At 39.6% G+C, this 21,927-nt stretch overlaps 1 protein-coding gene across 6 annotated transcripts in view; it reads right to left on the reverse strand.

The window, feature by feature from the left end:
• Nucleotides 1-571: 571 nt before the first annotated feature.
• Nucleotides 572-21,927, reverse strand: part of NDUFAF6 (NADH:ubiquinone oxidoreductase complex assembly factor 6) — a 32,613-nt gene continuing 11,257 nt past the window's right edge. For 4 of the 6 annotated variants that reach the window (XM_086695170.1, XM_086695172.1, XM_086695174.1 and 1 more), the window contains 8 exons: nt 19,599-19,721; nt 18,066-18,191; nt 13,768-13,824; nt 9,438-9,540; nt 8,269-8,402; nt 7,742-7,843; nt 3,462-3,518; nt 572-715 (listed from right to left, as the gene is read on the reverse strand). In XM_086695170.1, coding sequence (XP_086551296.1) covers nt 587-715; nt 3,462-3,518; nt 7,742-7,843; nt 8,269-8,402; nt 9,438-9,540; nt 13,768-13,824; nt 18,066-18,191; nt 19,599-19,721 — 831 coding nt within the window. In that variant the 3' untranslated portion in view covers nt 572-586. The remainder of the gene's footprint in view (nt 716-3,461; nt 3,519-7,741; nt 7,844-8,268; nt 8,403-9,437; nt 9,541-13,767; nt 13,825-18,065; nt 18,192-19,598; nt 19,722-21,927) is intronic. The other 2 variants (XM_086695171.1, XM_086695175.1) reach the window with 1 other exon arrangement.

Here is a 21,927-nt window from a genome sequence, read left to right on the forward strand (position 1 = left end):
GCCCCGGGTTCTAGCTCTTGACAGCCAGCTAGCTTACCTTAAAGAAGTTCTTTTATCATGGTAAATTTTCAGAGTCGTAAAGACGAAATGTTAGGGAGATAAAGCCCTCACGATAGTGATTGACACTCCTCGAATATTAACTTCGCTCTTCATGACCCCCAGCTGTACTGGCCCCTCGAGTTGTGGCTGCTCCACACGCAAGCTGGGTGCTCCTTGAGCCCCTGTGCTCTTCTCCAGCGGTGAGGCAGGGAGGAGACGTTAACTCTCCTGCCCCCTGGTGGCTGAACACGGCCTGCAGCATCAGTACAGCTCAAACCACACTCCCTCCTGGGGGCTCCGACCTGACAAGAGCACAGCAGACACCGACACTGTCTGGGCTGCTGGTGACAGCCCTGGTGCCTGTGGCAGAGCCTGGGCAGTGTTGTGGCACTCTGGTCCCCCAGCAACATCTCATCAAGCCTGTGAGCTGCACACACCCATCCTAAAAATTCTTAAGTAAACATCTCCTGTTATTTGTAAACAAGAACCGTAACTAGTATACTTCTGTAAAACTAATAAAAGTAAAGATCAATGCCATAAAATTATTTTAATATCTTTTTCTCCATGACTGAACATACAAAGATAATGGTAGTAGTGTATTCTTCTGCTGTAAAGATGGGTGGAATATGTCAAAATCCACCTGTTGAATTTTCTTTAAATAGTCCTCCAGGGCAACCTGGAAAAGGAGAATAATGGTCATTAGATCATAGAATAATTAAGTTTTTAAAAGAAAATGGGGCACCTGGGTGGCTCTGATGCTCATCGGTTAAGCATCAGACTTCAGCTCAGTCATGACCTCATGCTCTGTGAGTTGAAGCCCCGTGTCAGGTTCTGTGCTGACAGCTCAGAGTCTGAAGCCTGCTTCGGGTTCTGTGTCTCCCTCTCTCTCTGTTCCTCCCTGGCTCACACTCTGTCTCTTGCTCTCAAAAGTAAATAAAGATTAAAAAAAATTAAAAGAAAAAAAAAAAAGATCATGACCTGAGCTGAAACCCAAGAGTCAGATGCTTAACCAAGTGAGCCACCCAGATGCCCCAAAGGCATCTTCTAAGAAGTTTCTATTAGGCCAGTAAAACAGGATCAAAGAGCTAGTACTAGAAATACCAAGCCAATTCTGATCATAATTTATACGGTTATGGCAGAAATGTGTAAAAGATTAGAGAAATTACTGTTTGTCAGGTCTTATTACTAGATTCTGTAGAAAACAAAAGGGGTGTTTCAGTCAAGGACAGTGAATGCCATCACTCCACCCCACTCCCACAGAAATGAGGAGCTCAAGTTGTTCATTTATAAATTTATTTTGTGGAAAAATTTAATGGGTCTCCATGTTCTTGCTAGAAAACAATTTGCAACCTGGGAGAACCATCACAGGTCCCTATAAATATCACCCCATGCCTCCCCCGTCACATAAAACTCGATACAGCTTTCATGAGGATTGAGGAACAGGATGGAACACAGTGCTCTTTATTTTATGGTTTTCAGTTATTTTTATTAATCTGTACCTTTTAATCTTATTTCAATAAAATTTATTTTATTAAATATTTATTTATTTAACAGAGAATCCACTTGGTTTTGCACAAACTCCTAAGAGGCACCTCTTGCCCTCTAGGTCCACATGCACAGCTCCCCCTAATGTCTGCAGTACACCCTGCATGATCCAACAGAGATCCTGCTGTGGATTCTCTGGACTATGAGCCAAAAGACAACAAGAAGGATTGTATTTTCTCCCAGACTTTTTTTCTATACACTTAAAGACAGATGAGGATACGTACAAACTCAGCATCTACTTTTTAAACCCTAAACTTGTATATAACAGGAGATATGTGCATGAATGTGCACAGCTGCTTTGTGTTATATTAGCAAAAAACCTGGAAACAATCTAGGTCTCTGACCAAAAAAAAAAAAAAAAAAAGGTATACTATTCACAAAATTAAATATACTGCAGTGAAATGAGTGTACTATAGCTAGATGAAGTAATATGGATGAGTGTGTGTGCGTGTGTGTGTGCGCGCGCGCGTGTGACCTAGAAGACATAAACAGGTATGATCCATTTTTATAAAGCTCAAAAATAAAACTAAACAATGTATTGTTTAGGAATATATAAAATGGGGAAAATCCTTGGTGGAATAGAAGAAAAAGGTTAATAAATTCAAAATTCAGGACAGCTACTTGGAGGAGGCAGGCAGAGGCAGGGGGATGAGATGGGGGAAAACACATGAGTGGGATTTAGTGGTGACATTCTAGCTCCTCGGTTGAGTGGTGAGTTCATGGGTATTTGTGATGTTAGGCTTTATAACACATGCATACATATATAGATATATCAGATTCATTTGTAGCATTAAAATTTTTAAAAGAGGGATGCCTGGGTGGTTCAGTCAGTTGAGCATCTGACCGGCTCAGGTCATGATCTCACGGTTCATGAGTTCAAGCCCCACATCAGGCTCACTGCTATCAGCTCCTCTGTCTCCCCCTCTTTGTGCCCCTTCCTGCTCATGCGTGCTCTCTCTCTCTCTCTCTCTCAAAAAAAAAAAAAAAAAGAAAAAAGAAAAAAATGAAAAAAAATTTTAAAGAGAAGGAAAGAAAAAAACTTTGAAGATATTTTGATGTACTTACACATGCTGTCTTTTTTTTTTTAGAAAAAAGAGCTCACATTATTCATAATGTTCTGTAACATTAAGTCATAGTTAATATTTTATGATCAACTTTCCATCTCTAAGAATTCTATGTTCATTTTTAATAGTTTATAATATCCAATTTAAGGAATAGTTAATGAAGTCAAGGTACAAACATATGATAGAATATTATATAGCCATTAAATATTGTAGTTACAAATATATTTAATGATGTGGCTAGACGCTTGATAAGTAAGACAATGACATGTAAAGTGTGATTTCAACTATATACAGAAATTCATTAAAAAAAAAAAACAGAATAAATAGTGGTTATGTCTGGGTCCCAGAATGATAGGTGATTGTTATTTTCTTTTATTATTTTTATATTGTCTAAGTCTCCATTCTGAGAATTTAGTTTTTACAACTAGGAGAAGATTCCATTAAATACAGGTGAAACGTGACCTCATAATTAGAGCTCAACTGGACATTCACAAATTAGGATTTGGTTCAAAGGGAAAGTCTGGCTAGTGGTGTGTGTGTGTGTGTGTGTGTGTGTGTGTGTGTGTGCACGCGCGCGCGCACACACCTGTATAGACCTACGGAGTCTGAGGACTCCACTCACCCGCCTCTGCGAACTACAGGCATGACCGTAATCAAAAACTGAACGTAACTCACAAAACCCACCATTAAGGGAGGGAAGCAAACACAAAGACTCCAAACTAAAGAACTTCATTGGGAACTTTATAAAACAGAAAAAGAGATCGTACACATCTGCTTCAGTAATTAACCAGCCTTCTCTGTTAATCCACTTACCGTCTGAAGAAAAGCAGGAAATGCTTTCACAGGAACACTTTTGTGGAAGGACCTAGCCTACAAAGGAAGACAAAAGGAAACCGGTTTCAAACATAAATATTTCTGGAGATAAACACTCTCCCTCTGAAAGTGAACACAAAGCAATACCAGAAGTTTAACAACACAGCTAGGGCTTCTCTGAAAGGTCAGAAAATAGCTCTCCTGCCAATTAAAATTAATCTCCTAAGCCTAAAAGACTCTGGAAAAGGTACTTTAATAAGAATCTCATTCTTTCTTACGGATTGGCTTTGGCCTTTTCCAGCTGCCTAATAACACCCACAACTTTGGCCCTCCAGCTCTGTGGTGAGGGGTGAGTGAGGAAATACTTGCATTAAGAAGTCCCTGCACCTCCCTAGCTTCGATCGTCAGTATCTCCTGGTTACACGAATGTAAGAGCCTCCTAACTGATCTTCCTGCCTGGTTCTCGACCTTTAATTCAGTTTATACAGGCTGCCAAATGAATTATTTTACTTTCTGTTTAACATTTTTAAAAATTTATTTTAATTTTTACTTTCTTTAACTTAACCCCTTGATACACCAAGTCTTATCTCTTCATTTTGGAATCCCAGGGCTTCTACATCTTGGCTCCAACCTCTTCTATCCCGCCTGACTCCCTACTACCCTGGACCATGAAGCCCTGATCCACTCACGTTGATGCCCATCATCCTGCGCTCACCAAGCCCACTCTTGTCTGCGGGTCTTCGTTTACATGGTCAGATACTGCCTCTACCTCCTGACATCTTAACCCCCTGCACTCTGGTCTTACCCTCAACCATCTACTAAAATTGCTCTTTTCAAGATCACCCAAAATTTACTAACTGCCATACCCATCTTTTCAACCTCTCTGTAGCATGCAAAACTTTAATATTCCCCTTTCTTAGAATTTTCTCCTCCTTTGGTTTCCAAGACACTGACTCTCAGTGCACGTACTTCTTTGGCCATTAGCTCCTTTCCCTTCTTCTTAGTAACTGGCCCTTTTTTCCCTTCTACCTGAGAAGTGGAGGTGGGCCTTGGGTCCTGCCCTTGGTCCTCATGTCTAGATGTACTTTCTCCTCGGGCAACACCACCCACACTTAGAACTTTAACCAGAGGCTTTCTATGTGGATGACTCCCCAATCTTTATCTCCAGTTCTGACCTCCCTTCAAAGTCCCAATCCTGCAGTCCTCAATAGCCCATCTCCCTAGGTGGCCTCAAATCCCCTTAAATTCAGAGATGTCCAACAGCTGGCCCAGAGGCTCCTGGTTAGCACCAGCACACCGCTGCTTTTCACAGTAGTCTCTGAATGGCACCATCATCACCTAAACCTGAACTCTGTGCAGCCTTCCCTCTTCCCGATCCTGCTACCACCCAATCTGTCAAGTCTAGTTGATTCCTCCTCTGTTGTGTGTGTGTATAAATCTATATAAACATATCTAAACATTTACCCTAAGTCAGACCTTCTTTCTCTCTCTCCTAAGTAAGCCTCCTAAATGATCTCCCACCCCCCAAATTTGTCTCAAACACTGCTGGCCAGGTTCTCTAATGTGCAACACTACTGTCACTGCTCTACTTGATGGTGGCGATGATGAAGGGAGCCCACTCACATGTCACTTATGATATGCCAGGCATGGTTATAAAGTCTTACACACATTAACTCATTTATCCAAATCACAGCTCTTTGAGTTCAGCCCTAATATGACCCTCTTTCCCAGAGGAGGAAAGTGAGGGGCAGAGGTGAAGATCATGTGATCAGGAAATGGCAGAGCTAGGACTGAAAGTCAGATTCTGGTTCCAGAGTCTGCACTGTCATCCACTGTGCTCCAGTGCCTCTCAAATCTTCCCGAACTCTATTATCTTCCTTCAGTCCACCCTTCCAAGCCTGTTTTCCAGGATCCTATTTCACATAACCTACAAACCAGTAGTTTTCAAACCTAGTGTTTAAAATCATTTGGAAATTTTAATTCCTGGCCCCATCCCAGGTTTACTGTATCACCAGGGGGTAAGGCCTGGGAATCTGTATTTTTCAGATGCCTTAAGTGTCCATCAACTGGGACTAGTCAGGTTCCAACTCAGGGCATTCCTGCATTTATGATTCCGTTGTATTCTCAGACCTTATCTAAAACTCTGCTAGTTTTAAGTGATTTCTCATCTAAAGTTCCATGTATTTTACCTATACCTCCATTGTGGTAGAGAACTATGCTTCAGAAAATTCAGAAAAAGATTAATATAGAATCTTGGCCCTCAAAAAGCTTACAATCTGATTACCTATTTAATATTTCACAAAAATTTACTGAGTGCCTGTGATGTACCACGCACTTTAGATGTTGAAGAATGCAGCATAGAACCAAAGTCACTTACATTCTGTGTCAGGCAGTGAGAAGTGCGAGGCCAGGTAAAGGGACTGAGGGGATGGAAAAGGAGGCTGTTATTTTAGATAAGGTAGCCAGGAAGAATCTTTCTGATAAGGTGATATTTGATGCCGCCTATGAGGTTGGGAGTGGAGGAGTTGGGGGTGAAGAACATCTTCCAAGCAGAAAAACAGCAAGTACAAGGGACCTGAGGTTTGCAGGTAAATGACAAGGTCTTTAGGATCCACTGAGGCTCAGAAAACAAACAAACAAACGGAAAAGAAAAAGGTTCACAAGAAGAACCAGGGAGAAAGAGCATCATGAGAATCAGGGAGATACAAAGTTTCCACCAAGTTTTCAGGAGACACTAAAATGAAGAAATGGTTCTAGGAGAATCAGGAAGGAATAGCATGATTCAGATGAAGGACATAGTTTCAAGAAAGGGGAGAAGGGGGCACCTGGCTGTCTCAGTTATTGGAGCATGAGACTTGATGTCAGGGTTGTGAGTTCAAGCCCCACATCAGGTGTAGAGGTTACTTAAAAATAAAATCTTAAAGGGTTGCCTGGGTGGCTCAGTCAGTTAAGTGGCTGACTCTTGATTTTGACTCAGGTCTGATCTCACAGTTCATGAGTTCAAGCCCCGCATTGGGCTCTGTGCTGAGAATGCAGAGCCTGTTTGGGATTTTCTCTCTCCCTCTCTCTCTGCCCCTCCCCTGTCTCAAAATAAATAAACTTAAAAAAAAATTAAAAATAAATAAATAAAATCTTTAAAAAAAAGAACTGTGGGGGAGTCAACAGAAGACAAGGTACAGATTGAGAAGAGATGAAGAACTAACTGTTAGGAAAACACCTAAAGTGACATGCAGGAGAAATCAGGAACCAGTTTAGAGGCTAAGTCAGAGAACCAAGGGAAGAAGATAGTAGTAGAAGGTTTCAAGGTGGTGTTATATAACACCAGGGGATGAATCACCTGATTCTCCTCCTGAAATCATTATTGCACTACATGCTAACTAACTTGGATGTAGTGGCGCCTGGGTGGCTCAGTCAGTTGAGCGTCCGACCTCGGCTCAGGTCATGATCTCACAGTCCGTGAGTTTGAGCCCCGCATCGGGCCTGTGCTGACAGCTCAGAGCCTGGAGCCTGTTTCGGCTTCTGTGTCTCCCTCTCTCTCTGACCCTCCCCCGTTCATGCTCTGTCTCTCTCTGTCTCAAAAATAAATAAACATTAAAAAATAAATTTAAAAAAAAAAACTAACTTGGATGTAAATTAAAAAAAAAGAAAAGAAAGTTTCAAGGAGCAAAAACGTCTATGATGTCAATAGCAGAAAGAGCATGAATGAGAGTTTTAAGTGCCCCCTAATGTGGCAATAAGGAGATTATTTGGTGATGCCTATTATTAGAATAGGCAGGATGGAAGTGAAATGATAGCACAACGAACGGTGCCATGGTCCTGCTGGCCTTGAGGTAGCAATGAATGTAGCCACTTACTCACTAAAGTTTAACCGGGAGGGGGGAAATGTGCCACAGAATATCCGAAGGCTGCCTAGAAAAGGGGTGAGTTATCAGGCCAGCTGCGGACATTGAGGACATGAGCTCCTGGGAGAGGAGCCATCAGCCCTGGCAGGGCAAAGACAGTCTGTCCCCTGAGAGTGAGAGCTGGTGGGTGCACAGAGCACAAAGGAGCTCACCGAGGAAGCCGAGGCTGGGCTTGCTCGGTAAAGGATGTGTTCATCTGCTGAGAGGGAGACAGGGGGACCATAAAAAACTGGAGAAAGTTTTCAAGAGTGCCTGAGATAAATCTACTGGGATTTCAATGAGAAATGGAGTAAAGACCAGGAACCCTAACTATGCTCGAGGAACAGCCACATCTAGAAATAGTAGTTTCCTAAATAATTTGGCAGAGAGCCTACTTACATGCTTTAGGTGCAAGTGTGCCTGGCTGGCAATGTCATATATTACATCTCTCACATTTTTAGCTTGGTTCTGCCGTAGAAAATCCTCTTGTGAAACGCCATGCTGTGTGGGAAAATACACATTACGTTAGGAATCTAAAAGCACACTTTACCTTAGTTCAAGAACAACAGGTGACAGAATAGAATCTACAGTACAATGTTTATTTTGTTTTTGAAAATACATGTACACACACTTGTGTCTGCACCTACAGACACACATACACACACACTCCTAGAAGAATATGCGACAAGATGTTAATTAACAACAGTTGCGGGTAGAACAAAATTATACAAGCAAGGAAACATATGGACCCACCACTGATCTCAGGTGCCCGACTGATAAAATTCTGATGTGATAACTGGGGCAAAAAAGCAATTAGCATTCATTTCAAAGCAGTTACTTGAGCAGATGAAGCAAAGAACCAAGAGATAATGTCCCTCCCCATGTTCCTGAAGTAAATTATTAGAGGAAACAAGTAACAGCCTTACCAGCATACAAATTTCCATGGGAAGGAACACTCTTCTTCTGCTACCATGATAGGGCGTTGCTCTCAAGCAAGTGACAATGCCCTGCGCTTTTCCAATGTGACTCGCGGCATGATCTGCATGAAGATCCTTTACACCTAGGATTTTAGAAATGAAGCAACATGGCTTACATGCACAACAAATCAATAGAGGCAGCTTGGAGAAATCACCTAAACATGTAAAAGTAGGTGTTTATCTTGTGTGTTATATCTGAAAAACAAGACTTATGTGAGCAAAACTGGTCACAAAGACAAGCTGACTGTTTACCACTGAACAGGTTTCTGAACCTCAACTTTTAAATGAAAGTGTTTTCCTCAGACTACAGAACACTGAGAACACATTTGGAATTTTAATCAGCTATCTTGGAAAAACATTACAAGTCTTCCATTTCTTCTCCTCAATGCAATTTCCATATGACCTCATTTTAAGCATACGCTTGACAAACCGTCTGCTCTTTGCTCCCTCCTTTCATTGTGTTGGCAAACATGTCACCGGGCATACAGGCGGAATGAGCCTGGGAATCTCAATAGGGACTTGTGTTACTCCCTTAGGGTGACATAAAGATATATTACCTTCTTCAAAAGAGAGGGTATTGTCCTTGATCCAAACAATCTCCTCATTACAATAAGACCTCACCAACTTAAAACAAAGTAGATGAGGAAAAGGATCATCTAAATTTGTTTGTTTTATTTATTTTTAAGAGGACAGAGAAAGAAAAGTCTTGCAAGAACTTTGAGAAACGCAGTTTTATATTTTCTACTTTTTATTTTTTCTTACACGGGGAAGTTTTATTGACAGGGAAGGAAGAGTCAGGCCCCAGGTCTTCCAAATTGTAGGAGACACTTGGAAAAGAAAAATCACCTGTAATTACCAGATTATTGATTACAGCATTCCCATGAGGTAGCTAAAGTACTTTTATGAGAGCCTGAGTATTTTGATTAGTCTGCACTCCAAAGAAAGATATATATATTCCCCTTTTTGCTAAAGAAAAACAAACAAAAAACCATTCCTTTACAGATGGTGTGAAGAAAACCTTCGTGTTAAACCAATTAGACTGTCAGATTATGAAAGAGTGAAGTCTGAGAGGTATTTTCTTTGAAAACAGAATTATAAAACTGGAAAAAAAGACTTACCCAATATTTCTAGTGTTAAATAAAGAAGAGAGCTCTGAGTGTTTTCAGCATAGTTTTCCAGTTCCTGGATATTACGATATGGTTTGTCATCCAAATTTTTTTCCTATAGTCAAACAAAAGGCAAATAAAGTTTGATGAATTATCAATATTTTATAAAGAAAAGCACCATTTTTTGCCCTGAAGAATTAATAAAGAATAAAAATAATTAGTATATATTGTTTAGTACACAATAAGGTTAAAATAAAATTAAAATATTAAAGTCCTACACATTCAGTAATTACAAATCACCCCTCAAAAGAATACCTTGGGAATAATCTCAATGCACAAATCACCCCAGACATGGGGTTAGCTTAATTTTTAATTCCTTCAAAAGCCCAAGGAATCATGAGACACTGACTTAACTGAGCTCTGACTTAAGCACTTTAGACATTATCTTTTTAATCCTGGAAACCTCCCCCCTCCCCCCAAATAAAGAATTAATGCTTTTTCCATGTTGCAGATGAGGAAATGGAGCCACAGGTCACATAGCTAGTAAATGGTGGGGATAGGATTCAAATCTATACATTTTAACTGTTAAGCCCATGTTTTTAATAAAGAAAAGGTGTGTAGAAAAGGAAAGATCATAACCAGGCCCCACCCCAAAGAAACCAAGCTCCATAAAGTAACGGGGGTGATTACTTTACCTGATCACATTATATTCCAGAAACCAAAAAATGTAAATCTCAGGCTAAGAACATCTAGCCACTTTTATAATAATACATCCACAAAGACCCTACTGCCAAGGAAATATACCCCTTCCTCTTTATTTTTTAATCAGAAGAAAATGGCACTAGCAATGATCCCAGGTGAAAAAAATTATGTCCAATCTTTACATTTTTTAAAAATTGAGTAATAATTCACATACTGTAAAATGTACCCTTTTAAAATGTACAATTCAGTGGTTTTCAGTATATTCACCAAGTTGTACAACCATCACCACTATCTAATCTCACACTGTTTTCCCGCCTCAAAGAGAAACCCTGTATCCATTAAGCAGTCACTTCCCACTTCTCCCTTCTCTCATCCCCCAACAAACCACTCACCTACCTTCTGTCTCCATGGATTTGTTTGCTCAGGACATTATAAAAATGCAGTGATACAATATGTAGTTTTTTGTATCTGGCTTCTTTCAGTTAGCACATTTTTAAGGGTCATCCATGTTGGAGCACATATCAGTACCTGATTCTTTTTAACTGGAGAAAGTATTAATAATATTCCATTGTATGGATATACCACACTATGTTTTTATTCACTCATTGGTAGACTATGGGTTGTTCCCACTTTTGGACTACTATGAATAATGCTGCTGTGAACATTTGTTACAGATTTTGTGCAGACACATGTTTTCATTTCTTGGGTATAAATATAGGAGTGATACTGCTGGGTCTTTGGTAACTCTATGTTTAACTTTCTGAAGAACTGCCAAATTTTTTTCAAAGCAGCTATACCATTTCACATTCCCATCAGCAACGTATGAAAGTTTCTAATTTATCTATATCCTCACCAACACTCATTATTGTTCATATTTTTATTGTAGCCATCCTGATGAGTGTAAAGGAGTAATTTATTCTGGTTTTGATTCACATTTCCATAATGAAAAGATGTTGAGCATCCTTTTAGGTGCTTACTGGTCATAGGTAGATCTCCCTTGCAGAAATGTTAACTCAAATCCTTTCCCCATTTTTAAATTGGGTGATTTGTCTTTTTATTGTTGAGTTTTAAGAGTTTTTTTTTACATATTCTAGGTACTTATTCCTTATCATATATATACATATATATATATATATATATATATGTATGTGTGTATATATATATATATATATATATATATATATATATATATATCTTCCAAATACTTTCTCCAATTCCATGGACTGCTTTCTCACTTTCTTGAAATTTTTTTCAACGTTTATTTATTTTTGGGATAGAGAGAGACAGAGCATGAACGGGGGAGGGGCAGAGAGAGAGGGAGACACAGAATCGGAAACAGGCTCCAGGCTCTGAGCCATCAGCCCAGAGCCTGACGCGGAGCTCGAACTCACGGACCGCGAGATCGTGACCTGGCTGAAGTCAGACGCTTAACCGACTGCGCCACCCAGGCGCCCCATCACTTTCTTGAAATTTTTAATTTTGTTTAAGTTCAATTACCTGCTTTTTCTTTTATTGCTTATCCTTTTGATATCGTATCTAAGAAATCACTGCCTAACCTGAAGTCACAAAGATTTATATCTATGTTTTCTCCTAAGTGTTTTACAGTTTTAACTCTTACATTTAGGTGTTTGACCTATTTTGAGTTAGTTTTTGCATATGGTATTAGATAGGTGTTAGATAGGAATCCAAATTCATTCTTTGCATGCAGATATCTAGTCGTCCTGATGTTATTTGTTGAAAAGGCTATTCTTTACCCATTGGATTATCTTCACACCCCTATCAAAAAAATCAACTATAAATTTATGGGTTTATTTCTGGACTTTCAATTCTGTTCCATTGATCTATATGCCGATGCTGTGCCAATAATCCACAGTTTGATTACTATAACTTTGGAGCTTTCTTTTTTAGCAGGATTGCTTTAGCGATTCTGGGTCTCTGGTGTTTCCATATGGATTTCAGGATCAGCTTGTTAATTTCTGCAACAAGGCAGCTGGAGTTTTTATAGGAATTGCACTAAATCTAAAGATCAATGTGGGAGACTTGAGCCTAGTCTTTTACTCTTAAATATCCCTCCCTACAAATGCCAAATGTTATTTTCCATTAAACCAAAAAGTTATCTCTGTCTTGAATTTTCTAATTGTCTTTACCTCATAAAAACAGAAAACACCTGAAAAATAGATCTTCTTAGTGCTAGTTAACTCTGTAGGCCAACAACTATTTCTTTTATTTATTTACTTTTAAAGGCTTTATCTATTTTTGAGAGAGAGACAGAGTATGAGCAGGGGAGGGGCAGAGAGAGAGAGGGAGACAGAATCCACAAAGCAGGCTCCAGGCTCTGAGCTGTCAGCACAGAGCCTGATGTGGGGCTTGAACCTGTGAACCACGAGATTATGACCTGAGCCGCAGTTGGACGCTTAACTGACTGAGCCACCCAGGTGGCCCAACAACTATTTCTTTTAAATGCTCAAGTCGTTATCTCCTGTTTTGGTTTGTAATTACTATAGCCTATGATTATTAATAGGCTGTATCCAAATAAACTAAGTGAACTCACATTTTCATGACAACAGTATGTGATAAATATCAGGCCAATGAGGACACTGAGCCAACCATGTGTCAGAAAGATTACATAAATTAGCCCAGGCCAGAGAGTAATTTGTATGCTTGGTTGGAAGTAGAACTCAGGTCTTAGAACATAGTATAGCATTCCATTCACTAGAATAGAACCATCAGACTTTCCTATTCCCTCAACTATCTGGACAGAGATCCAAATATTGCATGTACATAAAGGTATGTGTATGAGTACTCAAGTTTTGATGATATTAAGGAATTATCTGTAATTTTTTTAAGGTATGATCATTTATTGTGGGTATGTTTTCTAAAAGCATTTTTAAAAATCTTTTCAAGATACAATATATATTTGCAAGCTAATAATATGCTGGTTTATTTTAAAATAATCCAGTGGCAAAAAAATAATAATAAAATAAAATAATCCAGGGGCGCCTGGGTGGCGCAGTCGGTTAAGCGTCCGATTTCAGCCAGGTCACGATCTCGCGGTCCGTGAGTTCCAGCCCCGCGTCGGGCTCTGGGCTGATGGCTCAGAGCCTGGAGCCTGTTTCCGATTCTGTGTCTCCCTCTCTCTCTGCCCCTCCCCTGTTCATGCTCTGTCTCTCTCTGTCCCAAAAATAAATAAACGTTGAAAAAAATTTAAAAAAAATAAAATAAAATAATCCAGTGGCATTTAATGAGAAGAGTTGGTAGAATATAGATGAAACAAGATTGGATATGTATTTATAACTAATTAAAGCTGGGTAACAAATACATGAAAGTATATTACACTATTCTCTCTACTTTTGTATAAGTCCAAACATTTCCATTTAAAAATCAAACAAAATAGTAGAGTGGGGGTAGGGTGCGCATACCTGTCTCTGCCTAGGTGCCTGTGTTTGCCTCTCTGACTCAGGGTGCAGGGGCAGGGGGCTGAAATGAGCGCATGTAATGATAGAGAATGGATACAATGACAGTTCTCTAAAATCTCCTTCCTCCAGAATGTAATACACATATTAAAAAATTTCCTCCCTGAGGAATTAGCTTACAGATAAAAAGGAAGAAAACACTTACAACTTGAGCAATTTCAACTTACTCTTTCATCAATGATTTTCATAAGCCATCTTTTAGTCAGATTATGTCTTTTGACAGCCTGAAAAAAACAAGAGTGTTGTTAATTTTTAGAAAGTACTAGAAATGACTTCAGCAGACCTGAAAATGAACAAACCAAATACAAAACTAGGTAAGGAAACTTGTAATAACTATCACCAGATAGCTATGTTAAAGTATCAGGGGAAAAGAAAATGTCCCTAGAAAACATTTCAAAACATTTCCAAGTATAGATAATACGTCCAAAACATTTCCACTAGACTTTTTTTCTTATGCTATTAGTAATTTAACTAATAATTTAAAAATAAAAACACACTTTAAAAATAAAAACAAAACAAGAATTAAATAACAAGCTTCTGTTATGTGATTCATCTTGACTTCTATGCTTATTTATTACACACAAACTTTTTTCCATAGGACAAAAATTTTACTTAGTGAAAATAACCACTTCTCCACACGAAAAGAGTAACTAAAAGTCCAAAGAAAATAATCTGTAGGGTACAGTTTTATCTTAGCAAATAGAGATTCCAGTAGGAAAAAGCACACCTAGTGCCCAGATCTTGGTCTCCAGTTCCACTCCCCCCGAAGGAAACGGGGCTCTGGAGAAACAGAGGCAGGGGAGATTCAAGGTGATCCTAGAATATTTTACTGTGCCAGAAAATACAAAGTGTCCCAAAAAGTGATGAGGATGCATGTCATAAGGACATAGGACCCAGTTTGATAAGACTCCCACTATCCAAGTCTGGGACAACTTGAACATCAAAATAATCATATATAGTAATGAATTATAAAATACTGGAAAAAAACAGGAATTCATGAGTTCATAGCAATAATCAATAAACAAATACAAGAGATTAAGAGCTCTTCCTTATATTAGAATGCCAAGTAATGTTGACCGAGTGCTAGAGTCTGGAAATTACCTTTTTGCAATCATAACAAATAAAGACTGAATCAGACAAGAACCATCAATGAATGCTAAGTTTAGGAAGAAACTGACATGGAGCAGGATATGTGCATAGTCAAAGTTGACTAATTTATAAGAGGAATTATAATTACAGACTGGGAACCCAAGCAACATCTTGACCAGGTGATGAAAACAGTGCTAACAAAGAACAGATGGACAAAGTGTGCCAACAGATGTGATACCCTAAGAAGAACATATCACCTTTGCAGTATTCTGGCCAAACATGTATAAACTGAATTAGTCATGAGAAAACATCAGACAATTCCCAAATGAGGAATGTTCTAAAAAAGCAGGGGAAGGAGGCTATACTCTTCAAAACTGTCAATGACAGGGCACCTGGGTGGCTCAATTGGTTAAATGTCCTATTCTTTTTTTTTTTTTTTTTTTGATAATTAAAAAAAATTTTTTTTTAATGTTTATTCTTGAGAGAGAGAGAGGCAGACAGAGCATGATCGGGGGGAGGGTAGAGAGAGAGGGAGACACAGAATCCAAAGTAGGCTCCAGGCTCTGAGCTGTCAGCACAGAGCCTGATGCAGGGCTCAAACTCACGAATGGTGAGATCATGACCTGAGGTGAAGTCGGACACTTAATTGACTGAGCCACCCAGACGCTCCAAGTGTCTAACTCTTGATTTTGGCTCAGGTTATAATCTCACAGTGCATGAGTTCCAGCACTGCATCATGCTTTGCACTGAAAGCATGGAGCCTGGTTGGGATTCTGTCTCCTTCTCTCTCTCTGTCCCTCCCCCGCTTGCTCTCTGTATCTTTCTCAAAATAAATAAAAATGAACTTTAAAAAAAAAAATCAATTGGGGCGCCTGGGTGGCGCAGTCGGTTAAGCGTCCGACTTCAGCCAGGTCACGATCTCGCGGTCCGTGAGTTCGAGCCCCGCGTCGGGCTCTGGGCTGATGGCTCAGAGCCTGGAGCCTGTTTCCGATTCTGTGTCTCCCTCTCTCTCTGACCCTCCCCCGTTCATGCTCTGTCTCTCTCTGTCCCAAAAATAAACGTTGAAAAAAAAAAAATTAAAAAAAAAAAAAAATCAATCAATGTCATAGAAGATAGAAGCTACAGAAATGTTCCAGATTAAAGCAGGAGAAAGAGACGTGACAACTAATACATGATCCTAGACTGGATCCTATACTCGAGGGGAAAATACTATTGTGGACATTACTGGGGAAACTGACAAAAGTGGAATATAAATGGAAAATTATATAAAAATGTTACATCAAAGTTAAATTTACAAAAGTTAGTAGCTATTCAGATAACATCAGAGAATATCCCTATTCTTAGGAAATACTTAAAGTATTTAGGGATGAAGGGCCATGAATTATAGAACTTAAACTCAAGTGATTCAGATAAAAATTATAAGTGTGAAAATGCACACACACACAGAGCACACATGAACTTGTATGTGGGCACTGCACAAATCATTAACAAGATAAAAATGTTAACAACAGGTGAATCTGGATGTAGATTATGCAAGTGTTCTTTGTACCGTTTTAAATTTTGCAACCTTTCTGAAAGTTTGAAATTATTTCCAAATAAGTTTTAAAAACATTGTTTTCTTGCCAAGTCAACAATAAGTAAGATATATTTTCATAAAAAATAAATATGGCAGGGGCACCTGGATGGCTCAGTCAGTTAAGTGCCCAACTCTTGATTTCAGCTCAGATCATGATCTCACAGTTCAGGAGTTTGAGCCAGCATGAGGCTCCACACGCTTGGGATTCTCTCTCCCTCTCTCTCTCTGCCCCTCCCCTGCCCTCTTTCTCTCTCTCTCTCTCAAAATACATAAATCTTTTTAAAAGGGAAGAAAAAATAAATATGGTAGTGAAACAAAGTCTCAGGAATATCCTATACTCCATCTAAACTCTAAGACATCATTGATACTAATGACTAATGATACTAACTGGAAGCACAGAGAACAGGGCCCATTCTGCCTTCCAGGAACTAACAGAAGCTAAAGGAGCTGCACGGTGTTGCTTGCAAAGCTCTCAGCACTGCTGCTATTACATGGCAGGACTCCCTGCAGGCCTCTCCCCAGTCCCAGGAATCAGCTTGGGATTCCTCAGTCATTACAGAGTCCTGATCTTGTTCTATTTTGTACATGTCTGAGTGGGGCAAGGCATGTTTGATCTTTGTAACCACCATCAAGTACCATTCCTGGCACATAAAAGTACTAAATACATATTTAACCACAGAAAGTCAGATTTTTGTTTACTCAAGGCTGAAACCATAACAGCTATAGTTCCTTGACCATAAAATATAATTCTTCTGTCTGATTCTGAAGGAAATCAGAGATCAAGGTAAAAAAAAAAAAACAAAGATTTGGGGCGCCTGGGTGGCACAGTCGGTTGAGCGTCCGACTTCAGCCAGGTCACGATCTCGTGGTCCGTGAGTTCGAGCCCCACGTCGGGCTCTGGGCTGATGGCTCAGAGCCTGGAGCCTGTTTCCGATTCTGTGTCTCCCTCTCTCTCTGCCCCTCCCCCGTTCATGCTCTGTCTCTCTCTGTCCGAAAAAAAATAAAGGTTGAAAAAAAAATTTTTTTTAATTTAAAAAAAAAAAAAACAAGGATTTAATAAGCAGCTGAAAATCTGCTGAATAAAGTATCAACAATTTTTAAAACAGAAGCCAAACAGAATAAAAACCTTGGCTATAAACATAAGTTCAAGCTTGCAACTAACATTAATACACAGAGAAATGGAGAAAACCATATGAAATACACATGTAATTATAGATATGCAATTATCTTGCATCCTAAAAGCACTAATGAATCACTGGCAGAAGAGTTCTCCCTACACAATACACTGTCACTCTTTCCCCACTTAATCTTCTAAAAGAACCTGATGCTCTCTAAAGAACCAATGAAAAGTTTTACTGGACAGTGTGCAAAAAGCATGTGCTCCAGCAGAGTGTGGAAGGGTAAACATGCAATCAAGACATCTGCTATGACCACCACCTGCTTCTTTCAAATATTCATATTAACCTTCAACACTGGTCATATCAGAAAGCTGGTCAACAGCAATCATCAACATTTAAAGAGCTATTAAAATCGGATCAATTGGCACATGTGTAAACATTCTACAATTCAGATGGGTCTTCTGTTTTTTTTTTTTTTTGAGAGAGGCCAAGACAAGATAAATTTGTCTTGAAGGAATCTCTAAGGATGCAAGCCTTAGCATAAACCCCCACTGCGGGGATGTCTGAGTGTAAAAGAAGAGTTTTTCTAGATTTTAGAGAAAATTTTTCTCTAAATGGAGTCCCCAAGGTTGAGGTTCTTAAAGTGAGGTAAACAGAGATAAACAACTAATCTAATACTCACTGCTTCCCATCCACTTTTTCTTCTCAGTCCCAGACTTGGGAGGGCCTGCCTTTTTCCATCCTTACTGGGGCTCTGGAAGTCGGTCGGGGGCCCAGGAACGGGGCCTGCCTCTGCTGGTGTGCAGACCTGAGAAGAGGGGCACCCCTGTCAGGCCTGTCCATGGCTCCGTTACAGAACCTGTCTTTTAGCACTCATCACACTACAGTGGGGACACAGATCAGTGACAAAAAGCACCTAATTCCCTTCCACCAGTCATGGTGCAGCACATTTCAGAACTCTGCGTGGCTGTTTATGAATGAGGGATCCATATAACTGCTTTAATGTGAAACTATTCACTGTATACATCTAGCTGTCCGAATAATTCTCCAGCCCATAAGTTTCCATTCTCTAATACTTAAAATTCATCAATGAATATGCAACAAGGCAGTTTTACATTTGTGTCTGGACAATGGTGATCGCAAGTCTCCCTTCACAAAAGATCAGTATGCGTTTTTCTACAGCCCACGGAATGGATTGGAGCACTAGAATAAGGAGCTGCTGGGCAGATAGAACAATTAACCTGCCACTGCTTCAAAATGTATGGGGTTTGGGGTGCCTGGGTGGATCAGTAGTTGAACATCTAACTTCAGCTCTGGTCATGATCTCACAGTTCATGGGTTTGAGCCCCACATCAGGCTCTGTCCTGACAGCTCAGAGCCTGCCTTGGATCTTCTGCCCCCCAACCCCCATCCCTTCCCCATTCGTGCTCTCTCTCTTAAAAATAAATAAAACATTTTCTAAAATGTATGGTGTTTAATTTCTACAACCAAATATGTGGAAAACAAATAAGTAGTTGGTAACACAAAGGGACCAGATTCTTTTTTTTTTTCCTTTAATAAATTCAGTAAAGATCTGTGCAGGTTATTAGCAGATGATTTAAAATTCCTATCAAAACTAACAGCTTTGAACATTACATGAGCCTAAGATTTTTTCAGGATAGATTCCCCATAGCCACTAGCCAAATTGTATGCATCAAAAAGTATGCTCAAGGGGTGCCTGGGTGGCTCAGTCGGTTAAGCGTCTGACTTCGGCTCAGGTCATGATCTCACTGCTCATGAGTTCAAGACCCACGTTGGGCTCTGTGCTGACAGCTTGCAGCTAAGACCCTGGAGCCTGCTTCAGATTCTGTCTCATCTCTCTGCCCCTTCCCCAAACGTGTTCTGTCTCTCTCTCAAATATAAATAAACATTAAAAAAAATTTGTTTTTAAGTATGCGCAAATAACACTTACAAATTAAAGGTAGCATTTTGTGGGGCTCCTGGGTGGCTCAGTTGGTTAAGTGTCTGACTTCGTCTCAGGTCATGATCTCATGGTCCGTGAGTTCGAGCCCCACACCGGGTTCTGTGCTGACAGCACAGAGCCTGGAGCCTGCTTCAGATTTTGTGTCTCCCTCTCTCTCTCTGCCCCTCCCACACTCACACTCTGTCTCTGTCTCTCAAAAAATGAATATACGTTAAAAAAAAATTTTTTTTTAAAGTAGCATTTTGCTTTTACCTTCCACAGCTCGATGGCCACAGGCTGCTGGGGTGGGTTGTCACTGTATATGTCGTCCACGGTTTTTCTCCAAAACTCCATTCGCATCAGTCCAATTGTTTTCTCAGAGACTGAGTCCTTAACCTGTAAACAGCATTCAAAAACCTTAATAAATGCACTCTTCCTTCACAGTCTCAAAATCAGTATTTGTGACTGCATAACCACATGATTCAGCCAAAAACGAAGTTTAACTCTGTATATTTGTTTTAATTTTTCCTTGAAGTTATATATCAATCAAATTCTTGTCATTAAGAGGTTCCTAAATAAAACTGCAAACTACTTCCAATATTTTCAAGGTCTGCATTCAAAAATAGCAGATCATCGGGGCGCCTGGGTGGCGCAGTCGGTTAAGCGTCCGACTTCAGCCAGGTCACCATCTCGCGGTCCGTGAGTTCGAGCCCCGCGTCGGGCTCTGGGCTGATGGCTCAGAGCCTGGAGCCTGTTTCCGATTCTGTGTCTCCCTCTCTCTCTGCCCCTCCCCCGTTCATGCTCTGTCTCTCTCTGTCCCAAAATAAATAAACGTTGAAAAAAAAAAAAAAAACAAAAACAAAAATAGGAGATCATCTTCTAGAAATAAATTGCCAAGAAAAAGAGTGGGGGGCGGACAATTAGATTAAAAGAAATTTGATAGATGAACCAGTTGCAGTATGTGGACTTTATCTGAATCCTGATTTGAAGAGAAAGAGACAACTAGGAAAAATCTGAACACTAGATGTTTAATGATACTAAGGAATTACTAAATTTTTAATGTTGGACAATGGTTTTGTAGTTATTTTTTAAATGAGTTATCTTTTAGAGATACATATGGCAATATTTACAGATGGAAAAATTTATCTGAGACTTACTTCAAAATAACTTGGAGGTGAGGATGGGGTAGGTGGGGAGAGAGATGAAAAATCAAGATTGGCCATGAGCTAGTAACAGGTGAAGCTGGGTGATGGGTTTATGGAAGTTTACTATACTACATTCTCCAATTCTATATATATTCAAAGATTTTCCATAATAAAAACGTTTTTAAAAGTAAGCATAAGAGAAGAAAAACAATCTTCATTAGATTAGTGATGGTAAAATTATGTGTAAGTCTGGAGATGAACCTAGGAAATAGGGCCAGGGGCTTTCTAGAGGAAGCAGTGAAGGAAGTAACATTTACCAAATGTCTACGAGTGCCAGGCCCTTTGCTAGGTACTGTCCCAGAGATTATCTGATCTCAGTCCTCACTACATACCCACAGGGTCATTACCAATATACCCATTTACAAATAGAGAAATTATGGCTCAAAAAAGTGGTAGTTTAGGGGCGCCTGGCTGGCTCAGTCAGCTGAGCGTCTGATTCTTGATTTTGGCTCAGGTCATGATCCCAGGATCAAGCCCCACATTGGGCTCCATGCTGAGCGTGGAGCCTGCTTATGTATTCTCTCTTTCTCTCCCTCTCTCTCTCCCTCTACACCCCTCCCTCATCTGATCCCTCTCCCTCACTCGCAACCTCTAAAAAAGAAAAAAAAGTAGTGTATCTTATGCTGTGCACACTCAGAACTCATAACGGAACCAGAAGGACTTGCAAAAGATTATGGGGGAGGGGAGTGGTTGACTACGAAGGGGCACATGAGGGAATTTTTTGGGTTGATGGAATTGTTCTTTTTTCATGACCACAATGGTGAACGCATGACTCTACGCATGTTTCAAAACCTATAGAACTGTACACCACAAAAAGTGACTTTTACTGTATGTCCATTTAAATAAATTCATTCATTCACAAAGTAATTTTTAAAAAGAAAATTATTATACCATCTCCCCACTACTGATTAAGAATGGCCTTGTTAGATTCAGGCAGGAGTAACCAATGCATGCTAAATCTAGGAGGTAAGCTTTTTTTCAAGACAGAATTGACATATACTAGTTTCAGGTGTACAACATAACTTGATATATGAATTGTGGATGATCACCACAGTAAGTCTCCATTACCATATGCAGTTACTAATCCTTTTCTTCTTGTGATGAGACCTTTTAAGATCTACTCTCTTAGCAACTTTCAAATATATAATATAGTCACCATGCTATATATTACAGCCTCATGACTTACTTATAACTGGAAGTTTATACTTTTTGATCACCTTCACCCATTTCTCTTACACCCACACCCTATCTCTGCAACCACCAGTCTAATCTATCTATGAATTTTGGGGATTTTTTTGTTTTTTAGATTCCACATATGAGTAAGATCATATATTTGTCTGACTTATTTAGCATAATGCCCTCAAAGTCCATCCAACTTGTCACAGATGGCAAGATTT

Source organism: Puma concolor, chromosome F2 (assembly GCF_028749965.1).
Source record: "Puma concolor isolate L17-30 chromosome F2, mPumCon1.1.hap2, whole genome shotgun sequence".
NCBI classification, from domain to species: domain Eukaryota; kingdom Metazoa; phylum Chordata; class Mammalia; order Carnivora; family Felidae; genus Puma; species Puma concolor.